General features: G+C 45.1%; 1 protein-coding gene across 1 annotated transcript in view; it reads left to right on the top strand.

The window, feature by feature from the left end:
* The first annotated feature begins 3,628 nt into the window (after positions 1–3,628).
* Positions 3,629–18,283, top strand: part of LOC146357387 (cytosolic phospholipase A2 epsilon-like) — a 123,612-nt gene continuing 108,957 nt past the window's right edge. The window contains exon 1 of the mRNA XM_084846386.1: positions 3,629–3,788. Within this exon, the coding sequence (XP_084702512.1) occupies positions 3,759–3,788 (30 nt within the window). The 5' untranslated portion in view covers positions 3,629–3,758. The remainder of the gene's footprint in view (positions 3,789–18,283) is intronic.

Below are 18,283 nucleotides of genomic sequence, written 5' to 3'. Positions count from 1 at the left end.
GAAGCCAGCTGAACAGCAGAAAAGCTTCCTGACTGTTAGAGCAATATGACAATGGAACCAATTCCCTAGGGAGGTGGTGGGCTCTCCCACACTGGAGGCATTCAAGACGAGGCTGGACAGCCATCTGTCTGGGATGCTTTAACTTGGATTCATGCATTGAGCAGGGGGTTGGACTTGATGGTCTTATAGGCTCCTTCCAACCCTACTATTCTGTGATTCTATGAAATAAATAATAAAGTAGCTAATAGAGGATGGCAAACATAGCAGGAAAACATAAGTCTGGTAGCTCTTCAAAAGTTATAGGTGAGGGGCTGGCAGCTGGTATTTTTCTGTACCAGGGATGAAGATCAGCAGGAAGGCTGGGAGATCTAGGCTGAGTTGGGACAGGACAGACTTCCTCCACATCATGGGTTGAAGACCTGTTGCTGGCCTGAGGTGAGATTTTCCAAGGACTTCTTTTCTGCCTGGCCTGGGATTGCTTTCTCCCCCCACCCCTGCCCCATGTCCCACTAACATCTTTCACTCTGTCTCTGCCTGCCTTGCTGTCCTTGCTATCCTTGACCACAGTAGCACAAGCACGTGCACACACATGGACAGAGACACAGAAGAGCAAAAGAAAAGCAGAACTACCTAAGCAAATAAAAGGGTTTTTGTATTTATTGTTTTAATTTCGTTTTCTTCTAGGGAACGCAGGTAGATTTCAATAAATATAGGAGGATGGTGAAGGCGATAATATAAGAGCCAAGAGCAAGCAAAGCATAGGAAAAAAACACCCTTCTTTAATTTATGATTTGGGAGGATCAAGACAGAAAAGAAACACATGATTCACTTCAGAACGGGGGGGGGGGGGAGCCAAACACTAAATGGGTAGGCTGCTATAATATGCCTTTATTTAATAATTTATAAAGAAAGAAAAATCTAAATGGTTGAATATTAATTAAAAGGCAGTGGGGAGGGGGACGAAGGAACATGCCCAGAAGTAAATGTTTGTTTTTAAAAATCAAAATAAGACTGGGTTTTTAAAAATCTAGAAAAGGCAGAGTTGAATGAAAAAATGACAAGGAATAGAACAGGCAGCAGTGAGGGCCAAACTTAAAAAAATGACCACAGCCTTTTCCAGGGTCCCCAAGCGACCACCTCAACCACCTTAAGCAATGAACAATGGAAAGTGGTGGGGCAGAAGGGAGCATAGCAAAGAGTGAAGAAAAGCTCTGTTTGTTTGTAAAAACCTTGAACGGACAGAGTAGAATGGATACCCTGAATGAATGACTCAGAGGAAGAAAGAAATAGGACAGGTAGCTGCAACAGGTGCCAAAAAAAGAACAGTCCCAAAGCGACCGCTTGCACAAGGAGCGAAGAAATGATCCCAGGACAAGCTAGCTATTTGCTTTTAAAAATCTAGGAAAACCTGACAGCAATGGAGAATGAAGGAATCTAAGAAGGAACTGCAGCAACTACACACACTCACGCACACCAGATCCTCTAACAATACACCAGCCCTCTCCCAAAGAAAGAGGTTGCACAATAAACAAATGCAGCCTTTCACCGAACTATATATACCCCCCTTCCTCCACCACTCTGTCTGATTGGGGACTGCTGGAGTAGGTATAGCCCAAGGGTTGCCATACGCCAAAGCATACTCCCTCCTCCTCCTCCGCTCACCTTCCCTGTCCCTCCTTCTCCTCCTGCCCCTCCGCGTGAGCTTTCAGAAGTTGATACATTTTGGAGACAGCCTGTCTGGACTACTCAGGAATAAAAAGAGCTCCAAGTAAATGAGGTGGAGGAGGCACTTCGCCTTGGGGTGCCTTGGTTCTGCTCTGATCTGCTTTGTATCATGAGGAGGCTCCTCTGAATCAGCCCACTCTGCCTCATTATTCTGGCATCATAATGAGGCAGTGCACAGCCCTACCAGGAAGTATGTTCTGGGAATCAATTTTTAATGGTGCAGAGAATGTGCTCATGGAACCCTGCAAGGACCAAAGTGCAGCAAAGCTGATTCCTTTAAAAAAAATCCCGTACTCCTCCATTAGCTTCTCCTTCCATTGTCATGGAAACACAGCCCTAGTTGAAGGCATTCCACTGTGAATAACATTGGTCCCTTAGCACATAGTCACCTTTACTTTTCTTTCTGCTTTCCAATATGGGTAGTTCTGTGAACATTGCAGCTGTACTGTGGTGGCCCCCAGGACAGTTTCTCAGATTGCCAAATGTGCCGTCATGTTCCCAGAGTTGCCTAACCCTGGCATAGAACATCGTCAGCTAACTAGTTCTGTCAGGATGAGCAAACTATTTCCTCCAAGAGCTGCATGCAGTGATGGGTGGTGGGTGGTGGGGTGTAAACTGGCACACACACGAATGCACACAAACACAGACACATTCTTCCACCCTCACCCTTTAGCTTTAGCCCCCACCCCCAGCCTCCCGATGCAGCCAAGGTGACTAACCCCATGCTGCTAATAGCCGTGTGGGAGGCAACATGATCTTGGCTGTATTTGGGAGTGCTGAAGGAGCAAAGTTAAAGCTTCCTCCCCTCTGCACTCCTGATACAACCAAAATTGCTGTTCTCGTGGTGGTGTGCAGGGACAACAGTCTTCATTACAGTCACTGGGAAGGAGGCTTTAACCTTGTCCCCGCCGCAGGATCCCAGTGCAGCACAGGATTGTCCCTACATTGCAGCACGGGATCAGCACACTTGCTCTTGGCTGAACTGTGAGTGCTGTGGGAAGGGGAAAGCTCTGCAATACCCATGAAGACTCCCAATGCTGGTAATGGGAGTGTGGGAATAGTGTTCTTTTCCCCACTGCCCAGCTGATGGATGCTCAGCTGGGCAGCAGGGAGAAGTGGGTGGAGCTACCTGGGGCTCCATGCGCTGCTGGGAGACCTGCTGAGGACCACATACAGGCCATGAGTTGGCCATGTGCGGGCTATATGACACTAGCTGCTAAACTAATATAAGCCAAATAGTGGAAATTACCTAAAATTCCAGACACAGAAGTGTGGATTGCATAGATGTGGGATTCTTCAGCAATGGGGGGCAGAGCAATCCTAAGGCAGGAGAATATGGCCAATAATCCACCACTTCTGAAGCCCTGACTGCTCACACTGGCCAGAGTAGTAGGCGGGGAACTGCTTTACCAGCCTTTTTACCCCGATGGATCTTCATTTTTTGGAATTGCCCTCCCCCATTGAAATCAATTGGGCAGAAAGAAACTATGCCAGCTCTGGGCTGGCAAGGCTGAGGGGACAATCTGGGGGCCGCCAACCAACAGTGTAAAGCAGCTGGGGGTGGGGGGCTTGAGCAGGAGACCCTTGCCAGCTAGTTGCCTCTTCAAAATAGCCCTCTTCCTTGCCAGCCATTTTTCTCCTAGGGAGAAAAGTAACCAAGGAATGGGGCGATTCTGGTGGACAAAAGCCTGGGAAGGAATGGGATAAACAGCCCCTTTCTCTCTCTCCCCCCTCAATTGGTCCACTTCCTGGAGCCCCCTGCAGCTCCTTTGCATAATAAAATAAAGCTTTGGAGGAAAGAATCAGAGAATCAACAGCTGAGGTGCAGCTCTGAACCCATTGGCTCACTCTTGCATCGTCAGAATGTCTTTCCTGCATTGCCAAAGAAGGGTGGGGCTCTGATGGTACTCATAAAGTATGGGCTGATGATGCACACCAGCTAGTTTGCAGCTGCATTTCAAGAGGCATTGCTGCCAAGCAGCCAAGAGCAAGTGCCACTTTATGTAACTGACCTCCACGCTACGGAGATTGTGATGGCCTCATGCTACTACAGTGCAAAGGAGGTAAGGAAGCAGAGCTACCCTCTGAAAATTAGTATTGTACTTGTATTCCATAGTTCTGATCAGCCTTGCCAGATCTTTAGGCAAAAGATGTAGTACTGTCAGCTCCATTTCAGGGGCATTGTAAGAAGAGACACCTTTATGCTTTTCTTTTGGCTCACATTTCAGCAAAGTATATAATAGAATATATTGTGCTAGGAATAACCTTTGTTTGTATTTAATTGCCTTATCTTTAGTGAAGACTTAAATATTCCCTGGTAAATCAGTCATGTGATGAGGATAGAATGATGGCTACTTGGGTTGGATCCAGACTTAGCTATGCTTATCCCATTTATTTCAATGGGTCTGCTGTAAGCATGACTAAGTCTGGATCAAATCCATTGGCTCTGCCAAGTTGCAAATAGGCAGTTTTTAGCACACCTTCTACATATGCATATCCTTATGGATGAAGAAACAATGCTAATGTTTTAATGAGTACATAAGTACATCAAACAGGAGGTATTTGCTGTTCTGGATTAATTAGGCTGTAATCTTATCTATGTATTTGTGGGGAGGGGGATTGGCAAGAATAGGCATTATTGAGAACATTAGGCTCACCTTCTTGCTGTACCATATACCCTGTGCAGATCTTGACAGCTAGGGCTTTCCCTTAATGTATGGTCAGTTCACCATCTTCTTTTCATCCAAGTGTTATGACAAACTGTCAGAGGTTTGATACATGACCAAAACATGACATGCCTATTTCATTTAATGTTTTGAAGGTTGGGCACCAACAAAACAAAATGGGGACAACAGCTGCAAATACAAGCAACAAATGCTGAAGTGTACAAAGCTACTATAATTAAATGATTAAAATCTAAGTGCATGCAAAAACCTTACATATGATTTATTACAAAGTATGTCATATATGGAATGAGATCCGACTATACAATGACTCAAGGCTAATGAACCATAAAACACACCAAAAGTTTCACCAACAAAAAATGCACACATGTGATTTTGTAATGAAAGGCACTCTGTTCTACATTCCTGAATAGGTAAATGTATAGTTTTAAAGGACTAACACATTGACAGAGAAAGCAAAGCTGAAAGTTTTGGACACAAAAACAAAGAACAATGTTAAGACTGTGGAAACTTGCAAATATAAGCAAGAACTTGGTTTGATGTTTTATTTATTTTCTATTGTGGAATGTTACCATACCTCGCCCAGGTCCCATTAACTTCAATGCAGCACAGGAGAACTTCTACTTGGATTGTACATCATGTTCTGAAATATGCTACTGGGATCTGAGCATAATGCACACAGCATGATCAGTTGTTTTGCTGAGCATTCATAACTGTCAGAGCTCCTTATTCTGAATCGATGTGCACATACTCTTTTCTGAAACCAGCCCCAGATTTGGTTAAGTGAAACTGATTTGATGCTCAGTTACAGAACATTATCTCTGTAATTAAGTGCTTTTCATTAAAGGGGCCCAGGAGTGCCCCTTTAGTTAAGACAAATTCAGGAAGAGGTTCTGCCATTATAAGCTTCAAAATGCTATTGTTTGTAAAAATGATACCAGGAGAGAGAGAGAGAGAGAGAGAGAGAGAGAGAGAGAGATGCACACACACGGGCACGTGCACACACACACAAAATGAAATGACACCTGTTTAGCTTCTCTCTCTCTCTCCAAACTTAGCATCCGTAATCTACCTAATTAGTCCTACAATTGTGCAAAATGTCAAACTGACACAATAACAACTGCCACAGACACAGCAAGTTAAAAAGTGTTGAAAATTGGCACATTGGCCCTTTTTACTCCTATTTGCAGCTGAACACATCCTATATTTCTTTCAAAATTTTGGTGGAAGCTACTGGTGGAAACTACTGATGTATGTTATTCAGGCTTGTCGAGGACGTTCTGAGCAGCAGTTCAAAAGTGATTGAGGTTTTTCTGCCCCATTATAGCCTATGGCCACAACTGCTGGTAAAGTTATGGCATATGTGTTCAGTTTCATTCTGAAGCTAGAATTCAACTAGTACTCCAATATTTTCAGAAGGGTGTTACGATGAATTATACTGTATTCTATGTACAACGCCTATTTCTTTAGGTATGGAATGTGACCAGACAAAGTCAGACTACATCTTACTACAGAGATCGGGATCCTACCATGGGGGGGAGTGTAAAACTGTAACTCTTTGCTCCCTGGCTGAAGTCCCAGTCTGGAACAGCCCTCTACCCCAAATGACAGGGTCAAAACGACAGACTCACAAAATGCAATTGACAGGCATAGGACAAAATGTTACAGGCCCCTACCTCCCACTCTAGTGTCCTGATCCATACTGGCTCCTGTGTGCTTACATTTGAGTGAAAAAGACCCCCCCCAACTAGCAACATCTTTAGAGAAATATGTAGTTCAACCCTCAGGCAATGGGGTGGGGGAAGGCATAGGTGAGAAAGCAGAAGTATCAGGGCCTCACACCACCTTTCTGAAAGCAGAAAATCAGCTCAACAGCCCCTATCCTTGCTCTTTCTATGTGGTGGGAAAAGGACATGCAAGGACTGTGTCTCACACTAGGGGTATTTTCACACATTACACTGCACTGGCATTCCCACTTTATGTATGTTTGTTAAGATGGTTGTGAAAATCTAGCCCTATTCAGTCGTTCTCCTTGTGCCTAGATTTGGGCCTGAAAGGCTAAGGAAAATTGTGGGTGCATGGAGGTAAGTTGTAAGCAAGCAAGATTTATGACATTGCATAACATCATCCCTGACCTTGGAGCACGTCTGTTAAGGCATTAGCTTTAGCGTTGTGACAGATTTGTCCTTGTCTTGAGATGTTCTGCTATAGGATCTGGGTATTTAGCTTTGATCATGCATCAGGCGGTAACCATCCTGTGCATATTCCAGGAACAAAAGTAAGGTTACAATATTCCTGGTATTGTTCCTGGTACACAGAGTTTTAAAAAAGAAAAGAAAAAAGAGGACTCTGAGCAGGCAGGTCTTTTCACTTTTTTCTTCAAAATCTCAAGTTGTTTCTATATTTTGTGATATAAGAGCATAGAATACATAAATATAAAATGTGGTTGCAAGCAAAAAAAGGGAAGGTTCCTCCTGTGCAAGCACCGAGTCATTGCTGACTCCTAGTAGAGGGACGCCGCTTGCGCTGGCGTTTTTGTGGCAGACTATAGCGGGGTGGTTTGCCGTTGCCTTCCCCAGTCGTGGCTACCTTTCCCTCACCAAGCTGGGTACTCATTTTACCGACCTCGGAAGGATGGAAGGCTGAGTCGACCTGAGCCGGCCACCTGGGAGCTGGGACCCGGCTTCCACTTGGATTGAAGCAGGTCATGGGGAGAGTTTCGGTTGCAATAAAACTTTCTGAGTTTATCTAGGAGCCTCGCCTTTAAGGATTAAAGCAGCTTACCCAATAATATTTCTGAGCTGGGAGCAATATGGATTGGAGATGTCAATGAGGACTAGTGCTGCTGCTGTCCGTCTGAGGGCAGATGTCGCATCCTGTGAGAACTGATGCTGGGTTCTGTGAGGACATTGGCCTCTCATATTTAAATGCTTAAAAAAAAAATCAACGGCTGATGTATGTTTCCCACAAAACAGGAATTTCTTTAACAATTAGTTCTTTTTTTCACCCAAAGTTCACAGCTATGTTTTTGGGAAGTAATATATTTATTTCATTACTTGTCAGCAATTCTGAGCTACGCTTCCTTTCAAAACGAGATGCCACTTGCTTCTCTCTTATAGGTCCTGTTTACTTTTTACATTTCATGTCATTCACTTCATAACTTGAACATGTACAGTGTTCAGCAGTTATTCTTCCTTTTGTCAACTTTATCTGAACAAGTTTTGCTACTTTCCTGATTTCAGCTGGGAAAATTTCATCTTTCCCATAGCAGGTTCCTAGGTTAGTGAAAGGTTCAGTCAAAAGTCACAGATGTCAGCACACACGCTTCTACCAGAATGCTTCATTAGAATCAAACTGATTCAGACATCATATGATAATACATTTGAATATATCATTTATTTCTCTATGAAAATTGTAAACTTATGAGAGGAATACGCATATCATAAAGATGTGGAAGAAAAATAATTTTATTTTGGATAAATATTTGCAACATAGCCTATTATGCAGGTTGGTGTGGGAGTCTTGCACCATGCAAAGGCTTCTGGGGAAAGTATTTGTCCCAGACTGTATCCCCGGATCTTTGTCCTAGGAATGCCCTGGAGAGAGGGGGAGTGTTGTTGCTGAAAGGATGTGACATGTGAGTTTCCGCAGTTTGCAGGAATTATGAGTGTAGTCTCGCCAAGCTGCAGTGAGAGGGCAGTCCTGGCGGCCCCTTGTTTTGGGTGATAACTTGCTGAACATCCGTAGCCACCAATGTGCTGATGACATCCAGCTCTATTTCTCCTTGTCATTGAATCAGCTGAGGCCCTTTGGGTGCTCATCCAGTATCAGTAATGGGCTGGGTGAGGCCCTGTAGGTAGGTGGTTCTCATGTTCAGGAACTGAGTGCATAGCCTGGTGGTGTTCCTTAATCCAGCATCGTCACTTGAGGCTCCAGCGGCCCTGGTGGCTAGGAGTGCCTTTTACATGTTGCAGCTGGTTCACCAGCTATGATAATTTCTGGATAGGGATAGTCCAGCCACAATGGTAAGCTCCTTATTGCATTATGGCGATGTGTTGTACAAGCGGCCATGCGCTTGAAAACGAGGTGGAACCTTGAGCTAGCTCAGAATGTGGTGGCCAGAACCGTACAGCTAGGCAGAATTATACCACACCCATTCTGGAGGAATTGCACTGGCTGCCTTTTAGCTTCGGGGCCCAATTCAAGCTGCTGGCGCTTACCTTTAAAGCCCTAAATGGCTTGGGGCCCTAATAGCTACAGGGGCACCTGTCCCTGTCCTTGCCTGCCCAAGATCTAAGATTGTCAGGAGAGCCTCTTCTTCAAATACCTCAGATACATTACCTCTTAAAAGGGACACCAGTTCTCAGTTGGGGCACCCTGTCTATGGAATACACTCTCCATGACTAGCACCAACACTGTAATTATTTTGATGCCAGCTCAACACCTTTTTGTTTGCCCAGACATTTTATTTGCCTGTTCTAGTGTGGCGCAGAGTGGTAGGTGGCAGTACTGCAACTGAAACTCTCCCCACCACGACCTGAGTTGGATCCCAGCAGAAGCTGGGTCCCAGGTAGCCGGCTCAGGTCGACTCAGCCTTCCATCCTTCCGAGGTCGGTAAAATGAGTACCCAGCTTGCTGGGGGAAAGGTAGTCATGGCTGGGGAAGGCAATGGCAAACCACCCTGCTACAGTCTGCCACGAAAACGCCAGCGCAAGCAGGCATCCCTCTAGGGGTCAGTAATGACCCGGTGCTTGCGCAGGAGGAACCTTTCCTTTTCTAGTGTGTTTGCTCCCTTCCCTGATCTTATGATGATGATGTAGTTCTAATCCAATTCTGCCAAGAAAAAAAATAGCGATTGAGTTCCCTTTAAAAGAAAATCAAAATATAATAGCAAGTAGCACAAAAAAAATCTGCATCTATTTTTCTGACACTGGGAAAGGGGAATAATGGGCTGAAGAAGGGGAAGGCAAGCTGGGGAGTGGTCAGTCTTTCTGGAGCTAAAAGTGGGCTAAACATAATCACTCAATTAGCTGAATCCCAAACCCATTTTATTGAGTTCAGGACAGTTCCTGGATTAATTGAAAATGGTTACAGCACCCCACCCTCACTCATTTACTCTCAAAACTTCCCTTCCAGTCTTTCTCATATGAGGCTAAAAATCACTTGCATTTTCTCCCATTTCCTTCCATAGTTAAACTATGGAAGTCCCTCCTACAAGATGTAGTGATGGCCACCAATTTGGACAGTTTTAAAGGGGGACTGCACAAATTCATGGAGGAAAACAGCTATCAATGGCTACTAGTCCTGATGGCTATATGCTATCTCGAGTATCAGAGGCAGTATGCTGGGGCACATGGGCAGGAAGGTGCTGTTGCGCTCATGTTCTGCATTTTTAAATAAAAGGAGGTAAGAAATTGCAGGCATACCTTCTGTACTGAGTAAGCAATTTGCAATATTGGTTGTAAAGCAACTTGCAATATTGGAAGAAGTTTGAGAACTTACAATTTAATAAACAAAAGCTACCACTTTTTGCCAGCAGAAAAGGCCATCTTTATATTTCCTTTTTCATCTCCTTTTATGGCAACACACCAGAACTAATCCCCCAAATAAGTGTGTGCCATTAACAGATAGCCCAAGCAAACGAACTTTGCCTTCACTGATTAATCAGTGAAAGCTTTAATTGCTTAAGGGAGCAATCCTATGCATTTATACAGAAAAAAGTCCTACAACATTCAGCATCCAGCATGGCTGGCTGGGGCATGCTGGGAGCTGTAGAACTTTTTTCTGTCTAAACATACATAGGACTGTACCCTTCACTAAGCAAAGGTCGTAGCCCTGCTATCAAATGCTGTCAAATATAAATGGTCCAATACCAGATATTGACATCAAACATCAAAAGCTCTCTTCAGACACTTAGAGCTCCTCCGTGCATTCAGTGAACACATATAGGGCATGGCAGGAGGCAACATCATGGTAGCAGACTCTATCCATCCCTGCCATAGGCTCATTCCTTTGCACACCTGCAACATGCCTACATGCACAGACACCTCTTTGTGCCATTGAAAACCCTGAGCTTGCAGCATTGCATGGAAAGGTGCCATGGGCGTCCAAGCGGACACATGTAGGCATGTTGTAGATCCTGTTTCCCGCCTCCCAGCTGAGCAGAGCAGAGCAGAGAAGAGCAGAGCAGAGCAGAGCAAGCTACTCCAGCTGGTCCAGGGACTACAGAAGCAAGCAAGCTACCAGACAGTGAGCGACCAGAGCTAGCGAACAGGGGGAGCAAACAGGAGTTGGCCAGGGGAGTTGCAGTGGTAAAAGAGACAAAGGAGACAGAGGCTAAGAGGTAAGTGGGCTGCAGGAAGCCCAGGGGGCTGCCCTTTATCCTTCTGAGTGGCTGTGAGCTCACCAGGTGCTTCTGAGAGCTCCAACTGAATTGGGTATGTGTGGCCTGAGTACTCCCAGCAGCTGAGTAGGCGGGAAGCTTCAGTCTGTTTCCCGCCTCCCAGCTGAGCAGAGCAGAGCAGAGCAGAGCAAGCTGCTTGAGCTGGTCCAGGGACTACAGAAGTAAGCAAGCTCCCAGAGAGTGTGCGACCAGAGTGAGCAAACAGGGGGAGCAAACAGGAGTTGGCCAGGGGAGGTCAGCAGGGGAGGTCAAGGGGGAGGCCCCTAGCATTTTTTCATTTTTTTTATTTTATTTTTTAACTAACTTTTTTTCATTTATTTGTCTTGTAACATATACTTCCACACCAGTGGGACTCTGCTTTTAACCTCTACTGAGTAGAGGAACAGGCACAGGCTAGTCTAGAACAATCACAAAGCTAGACACAAAAAGGGAAAAGTGGAAATGGAAGGACAGGACTCTCCAGTGGTGGTGACCTGCAAGGTGTGTGCAATGTTTGTTTTCTTGCCTGAGAACAACATGGCCTACACCTGCAACAAGTGCAAGTTGATCACGCTGCTGGAAGAAAAAGTAAGTGGACTGGAGCAGCGACTGTCGACCCTCCGGGGAATAAGAGAACACAAAGAGTTCTTGGACAGAATGGGGGAACTACAGCAGCAAAGGGAAGACCAGAAGTTTGAAGATCAACAGCAAGATGAGGCAGTGGGAAATGCTGAGGTGAAGAAAAATGGAGTCGAGGATACTCCTTGGAAAAGGGTGACAGTTAGGAGAAGAAGAACTAGACACCACTCTGCACCAGTGGGAGCAGTGGAGCTGTGGAACCGATTCCAGGTACTTGCGGATGAGATTGGAGGACAGCCTGCAGAGGAAGAATCACAGGGGAACCTATATGAGAGTGAGCAGGAGGCTGAAGGTCAGTCAAACAGAGGCGATGAAACCCAGGCCTACAACAACAAGAAGAGAAGAGTGGTAGTAGTGGGAGACTCCTTGCTGCATGGGATTGAGACCCAAGTATGTCACGAAGACCCGTGGACTCACCAGGTATGTTGTCTCCCTGGAGGATGGATTAGAGACGTGACTGAAAGGTTGCCTGCACTCATAACACCCACTGACAGGTATCCCTTTCTTCTCATCCATGTGAGAACAAATGATACCGCCAAGCGGAGCTACGAAGAAATCACTTCAGACTTTGAAGCTTTGGGAAGGCAACTCAAGAACTTTGGGGCCCAGATAGTTTTCTCATCCATCCTTCCAGTAGTTAGAAGAGGGATAGAAAAGGAATGAAAAATACTCCGGGTGAATGACTGGCTACGAAGGTGGTGCCGACGAGAGAGATTTGGATTCTGGGACCACGGGCTATACTTCCTGGAAGATGGGCTGTTGGCAAGGGACGGGTTGCACCTCACAAAGGATGGGAAGAATGTGTTTGGCCACAGCATGAAGAACTTCATCAGGAGGGCTGTAAACTGAATCCTACGGGGAAGGGAGATGTAATGTTGGGGGTAACAATGGATGTAGGTGCATGCACTGCAATGGAGAGAACAGCTCTGATAGCGCCCAATAATAGTCTTCAGACACATGTAGGAAGAAAGCTAGACTATGAAGCACATGGTCTTCGATGTCTATATACTAATGCCCAGAGTATGGGAAGCAAACAGAACGAACTTCAACTCTTAATGCAGGAGGGAAATTATGACTTGATAGGTATAACTGAGACTTGGCGGGATGACTCTCATGACTGGAATACAGCAATTGAAGGATATAGCTTGTTCAAAAAGAACAGGAGGAACAGAAAGGGAGGTGGGGTTGCACTGTATGTGAAAAATACATATCTCTGCACAGAAATACAGGAGGAGAAGCTTGGTAGCCCCATCGAGAGCATCTGGATCAAAATAAATGGAGCAAAGAATAAAAGGAACCTGGTGGTCGGAGTCTACTACCAGCCACCCAATCAAGGAGAAGACGAGGATGAAACTTTTGAAAAGCAAATAGCCAATGTTTTAAGGAAGCATGATGTAGTAGTAATGGGGACTTCAATTTCCCTGATATTTGTTGGGAGACAAATTCTGCAAAACATGGCCCCTCCAGGAAATTCCTGACTTGTGTGGCGGATAACTTCCTCCTACAGAAAGTAGAGGAAGGAACTAGAGGATCGGCTATCCTTGACTTGATCCTATCCAACAGAGATGACTTAGTGGATAAAGTAGCAGTTACAGGAACTCTGGGGGAAAGCGACTATGTTGTACTTCAGTTCTTGGTTCTAAGGGAAGCAAAAGCCAAGTGTAGTCAAACGCGTACCCTGGATTTTAGGAAAGCTGATTTTAATAAACTCAGAACAATTATCAGTAAGGTCCCATGGCAAGCGACACTAACGAGAAAAGGAGTCGAAAATGAGTGGGAGCTTTTAAAAAAGGAAATTCTCAAGGCACTCCTTGGGATGAAAGCTATGGCAAACCTAGACAGCATAGTAAGAAGCAGAGACATCACCTTGCCAACAAAGGTCCGTCTAATCAAAGCTATGGTTTTCCCAGTAGTAATATATGGCTGTGAGAGCTGGACGATAAGGAAGGCTGAGCACCGAAGAATTGATGCTTTCGAACTGTGGTGCTGGAGAAGACTCTTACGAGTCCCCTGGACTGCAAGAAGGTCCAATCAGTCCATCCTAAAGGAAATCAACTCTGAGTGCTCATTGGAAGGAAAGATACTGAAGCTGAAGCTCAAATATTTTGGCCACCTAATGCGAAGAGAAAACTCTCTGGAAAAGACCCTGATGCTGGGAAAGACTGAAGGCAAAAGGAGAAGGGGACGGCAGAGGATGAGATGGCTAGATAGCATCACCGATGCAATGAATATGAACCTGAGCACACTCTGGGAGAGTGCGCAGGACAGGAAGGCCTGGCGTGCTATGGTCCATGGGGTCACGAAGAGTCGGACACGACTGAACGACTGAACAACAACAACAACAAACAGAAGAAGCCAATGTGGCTTCACAAAAAGCTTAGGGATGAACTGAAAACAAAAAAGGACACATATAGGAAGTGGAAAGAAGGCCAAGTAACAAAGGAAGAGTACAGGCAGGTAGCACAGAATTGCAGGGATGGCATCAGGAAGGCTAAAGCTGAGAACGAGCTGAGGTTAGCGAGAGATGCTAAAAGCAACACAAAGGCTTTCTTCAGCTATGTGCATAGTAAAAGGCAGAGGAAAGAAATGGTTGCTCAGCTATTAAATAAGGATGGCAAAATGATAATAGATGACAAAGAAAAGGCAGAGGTGCTCAATTCCTACTTTGGCTCAGTCTTCTCCCAAAAGAGGGTCTATGAGCCCCCTGCCAAAGGCGAAGTACAGGTTGAAGGGGCGGATTGCAGCTTGAGATCGATAGGCATATGGTCAAGGAACACCTAATTACTTTGAATGAGTTCATATCTCCAGGGCCAGATGAACTGCACCCTAGAGTAATAAAGGGACTGGCAGAAGAACTCTCAGAACCCCTGTCTATTCTCTTTGAGAAATCATGGAGGACGGGGGAAGTGCCAGATGACTGGAGGAGGGCTAATGTTTGTTGTCCCTATCTTCAAAAAGGGTAAAAAGGAGGAATCTGGGAACTACAGACCAGTCAGTCTGACATCAATCCCTGGGAAAATTCTGGAGCAGATGATAAAGCAATCCATCTGTAAGCACCTTGAAAACAATGCAGTGATTACTCAAAGCCGACATGGATTTGTCAAGAACAAGTCGTGCCAGACGAATCTGATCTCATTTTTTGATCAAGTAACCTCCCTTGTGGACTGTGGGAATGCTGTAGACATCATATACCTCGACTTCAGCAAAGCTTTCGACAAAGTGCCCCATGATAGCCTGATGAGCAAACTAGCTCAAAGTGGGCTAGATGAAACACCGATCCGGTGGATCCACAGTTGGCTACAGAATCGGACTCAAAGAGTGCTTATCAATGGGACCTTCTCAAACTGGGGAGAGGTAATGAGTGGGGTACCGCAGGGCTCAGTCCTGGGCCCAGTGCTCTTCAACATTTTTATTAATGACTTGGAGGAGGAGGTGCAGGGAATGCTGATCAAATTTGCAGACGACACAAAATTGGGCAGGATAGCTAATACTTTGGAAGACAGAAACAAAATTCAAAGTGATCTGGATAGACTGGAGTGCTGGGCAGAAAACAACAGAATGACATTTAATAGGGATAAATGTCAAGTTCTGCACCTAGGAAAAAAGAAACCAAATGCACAGTGACAAGATGGGGGATACGTTGCTCAACAACACTACAAGCGAGAAGGATCTTGGAACTGTTGTCGATCACAAGCTGAATATGAGCCAATAATGCGATGTGGGTGCAAAAAAAGGGCAAATGCTATTTTGAGCTGCATTAATAGAAGTATAGTTTCCAAACCCCGGGAAGTACTAGTTCCCCTCTACTCAGCACTGGTTAGGCCTCATCTGGAGTACTGTGTCCAGTTCTGGGTACCACACTTTAAGAAGGATGCAGACAAACTGGAGAGGGTTCAGAGGAGGGCAACAAAGATGATCAGGGGACTAGAAACAAAGCCCTATGAAGAGAGACTGAAAGAACTGGGCATGTTTAGCCTGGAGAAGAGAAGACTGAGGGCAGAGACGATAGCACTCTTCAAGTACTTGAGAGGTTGTCAGAGATAGGAAGGCCAGGATCTCTTCTCGATGATCCCAGAGTGCAGGACATGGAATAATGGGCTCAAGTGACAGGAAGCCAGATTCCGGCTGAACATCAGGAAAAACTTCCTGACTGTTAGAGCAATACGACAATGGAACCAATTCCCTCAGGAGGTGGTGGGTTCTCCCACACTGGAGGTGTTCAAGACGAGGATGGACAGCCATCTGTCAGGGATGCTCTGACTTGGATTTCTGCATTGAGCAGGGGGTTGGACTCGATGGCCTTGTGTAGGCCCCTTCCAACCCTACTGTTCTATGATTCTATGACAGTGGGACAGAGGCTGCATGTTCCTTGAACACATAGAACACATAGAGGAGCCCAGTAGGAAGAAGGCTGAAGTCAAATATTGGTTGATCCTAAATAAATACCAAGATCCAGCAAATATTTCATTATCAGCATTCACTGATAAGATAAGTTCCAGCATTCATTATCAGATAATGAAATAGTCTACATCTCCCAGAGAAGTTCTGAGAAACAAGAAGAACAACTCTGCTCCTGCCAGCAGAGGTAAAACTCTGGATCCAACCCACTGTCTTTTTAAAAAGCATCTGAAGACAGCATACAAAATGTTCTTGGTGCTAGTTCTTCAAACAAAAAGTTGTTGTTAAAACAATGGATTATATAATAGCATAGAATGCCTACAGGGCTTGGGACTCAGAATGCAAATAAACAGACTTTACAAGTTCTATCCAGTTCAGGAAGGTGATTTAGTACAGAAACATTTCAGCATCCTCCACAAACCTATTGCTCAGCTGACACACTGGGAATGGGAACCACTTAGCTGAGCATCAAGCGTGGGGAAGCTGACAAGTTAAGTACTCGCCTCTTCCTCCGCACTTTTCAAGCTGACATTCAAGGACAGAGAGGATATTGTTTGTTGTTTGTTTAAAGTATTTTTATCCTGCTCCTCAGCCAAACAGGCTCCTAGAGCGGCTTATCTGTAGTCAGTAAAACAAGAGAGTCCCTGCTTGTAGGCTAATAATCTACAAAGACATGACACACAAGGAAAAAAAGGATGAGGAGGGAAGAAGAAAAAAGTAGGTAGACTGGTGGGATGGTGGAATGGCCCTGCGTCTCCTTCTGTACAGCCTGCTGGAATGGCTGCTGGTGATGACAGTTGAGAACATGCAAACCTGTCTCCAGCCTCCATAGTTCAGCTATAGAAACTGTATGGAGGAGGTGATGTTTGTGCGAAGAATGTAATGAGGGGGTGGAATACATGGAAGGGTCATGGCCTGGTGGATCAGAGAGAGGGTGGGCAAACTGCCTTCCCAGCTGTTTTCTATTTGCAAGGCTGAACTACTCTCTCGTATGCACCTAGTTTATGGACTGGAATGTATCCATATTGTCCAAAATATTCTGCCCCTATCTCCCAACATTCTTTATTTGTCTCTCCACTCCCCAAAATGTTATAAAATCATACATTATTACCAAAGAATAAATACACGCTCCTCATACATGTAGTGCTTATAACATATATTCCAATACACAGCAAAAGATGTCCCATTCTGCAGCAGTTTGCTACAATTTCTGGTTCCATTTCGTAGGGGTTGTTGTTTGTTAAACCATTTATATTCCAATTTTTTGATCTAACAGATCTACATGCTGGCTCACAAAGCATAATATAAAAGCCAAGATACAAATGAAAACAAGAATCCCAGATAGAATGAAAAACAATCACCAAGCAACAGGAACAAAAAAGGGGGGCTAATACATGAATGCAGCAGCAGAAGAGACAGCAGAAATATTCACTCTGATTTTAAATACCAAAGAACTGCCTTTTTGCCTGGAATCTAAAGACTGATGGAGGTGTGGGTGGGGAAGCAAACCTTCCAACTGAAGATGTGTTGTTCTTCCAGTTAATTAAGCTGTCTGGGTGGTTCAAAACATTAAAACCACAGGTACAGCATAAAAACAGTATAAAATAGGAACGATTAAAACCACAGTATAAAGGTACAACCAGAGTAAAATCTAATGGCAATGCAGTTAATTAAAATACAGCAACAAATTTAAAACAGTAGAGCTAAAAGGCAAGAATGCTAAAATCCTAACATCCTTGGGAAAATAAAAATGTCTTCACCTGGCACCAGAAAGAGCGGAATGTAGGCATCAGGTGAACCTCTCTAGGGAGCTCGTTCCACAACCAGGGTGCCACAGCTGAAAAGGCCCTCTTCTTGGTAGCCACCCACCTCACTTCCTTTGGCAGGGCTCCTGGAGAAGAAGCCCTGAAGATTATCTTAGGATCCAGGCAGGTACAAATGGGAGGAGATGATCCTTCAGGTAATCTGTAGGGATGTACGAAAGTCACTTACCTTTTCGAAGGGTGACATTCACAGTGGGGGGGATGCGCTCCATCCCTCCCCCCGAAATTCTGTCCAGCCAGCTCTGCTCCGCGGACATTCCGCAGAGCCGCTGGCCGGGGCCACCCGCAGCCGGACATCCGGCCGCTGGGCAGCCTGCAGGGACACAAATGGTGGCTGCTGTAGCCGCCGCCGTTTGCGTCCCTGTATTTTGCCATGATAGGCGTCGTAAATATTCACGTAGCCTATCACAGCAAACAAACAAACAGCGGATGCAAATGACGGCGGCTACTGCGGCCACCATTTGCGTTCCCTTTTTTTTGCCGTTTTAGCCCACGTAAATATTTACGTAGGCTATTACGGCGAAAAAAAAAAGGAACACAAATAGCACCCACTACGCCATTTGCGTTCCCCTTTTTTTTCCACTGTTTTTTTTTGCTTGCTGTGATAGCCTACGTAAATACTTACGTAGCCT

Source organism: Heloderma suspectum, chromosome 1 (assembly GCF_057233095.1).
Source record: "Heloderma suspectum isolate Gila_16-S chromosome 1, 16-S_ref, whole genome shotgun sequence".
NCBI lineage: Eukaryota > Metazoa > Chordata > Lepidosauria > Squamata > Helodermatidae > Heloderma > Heloderma suspectum.
This window is presented reverse-complemented; position numbering and strand designations above follow the sequence as displayed.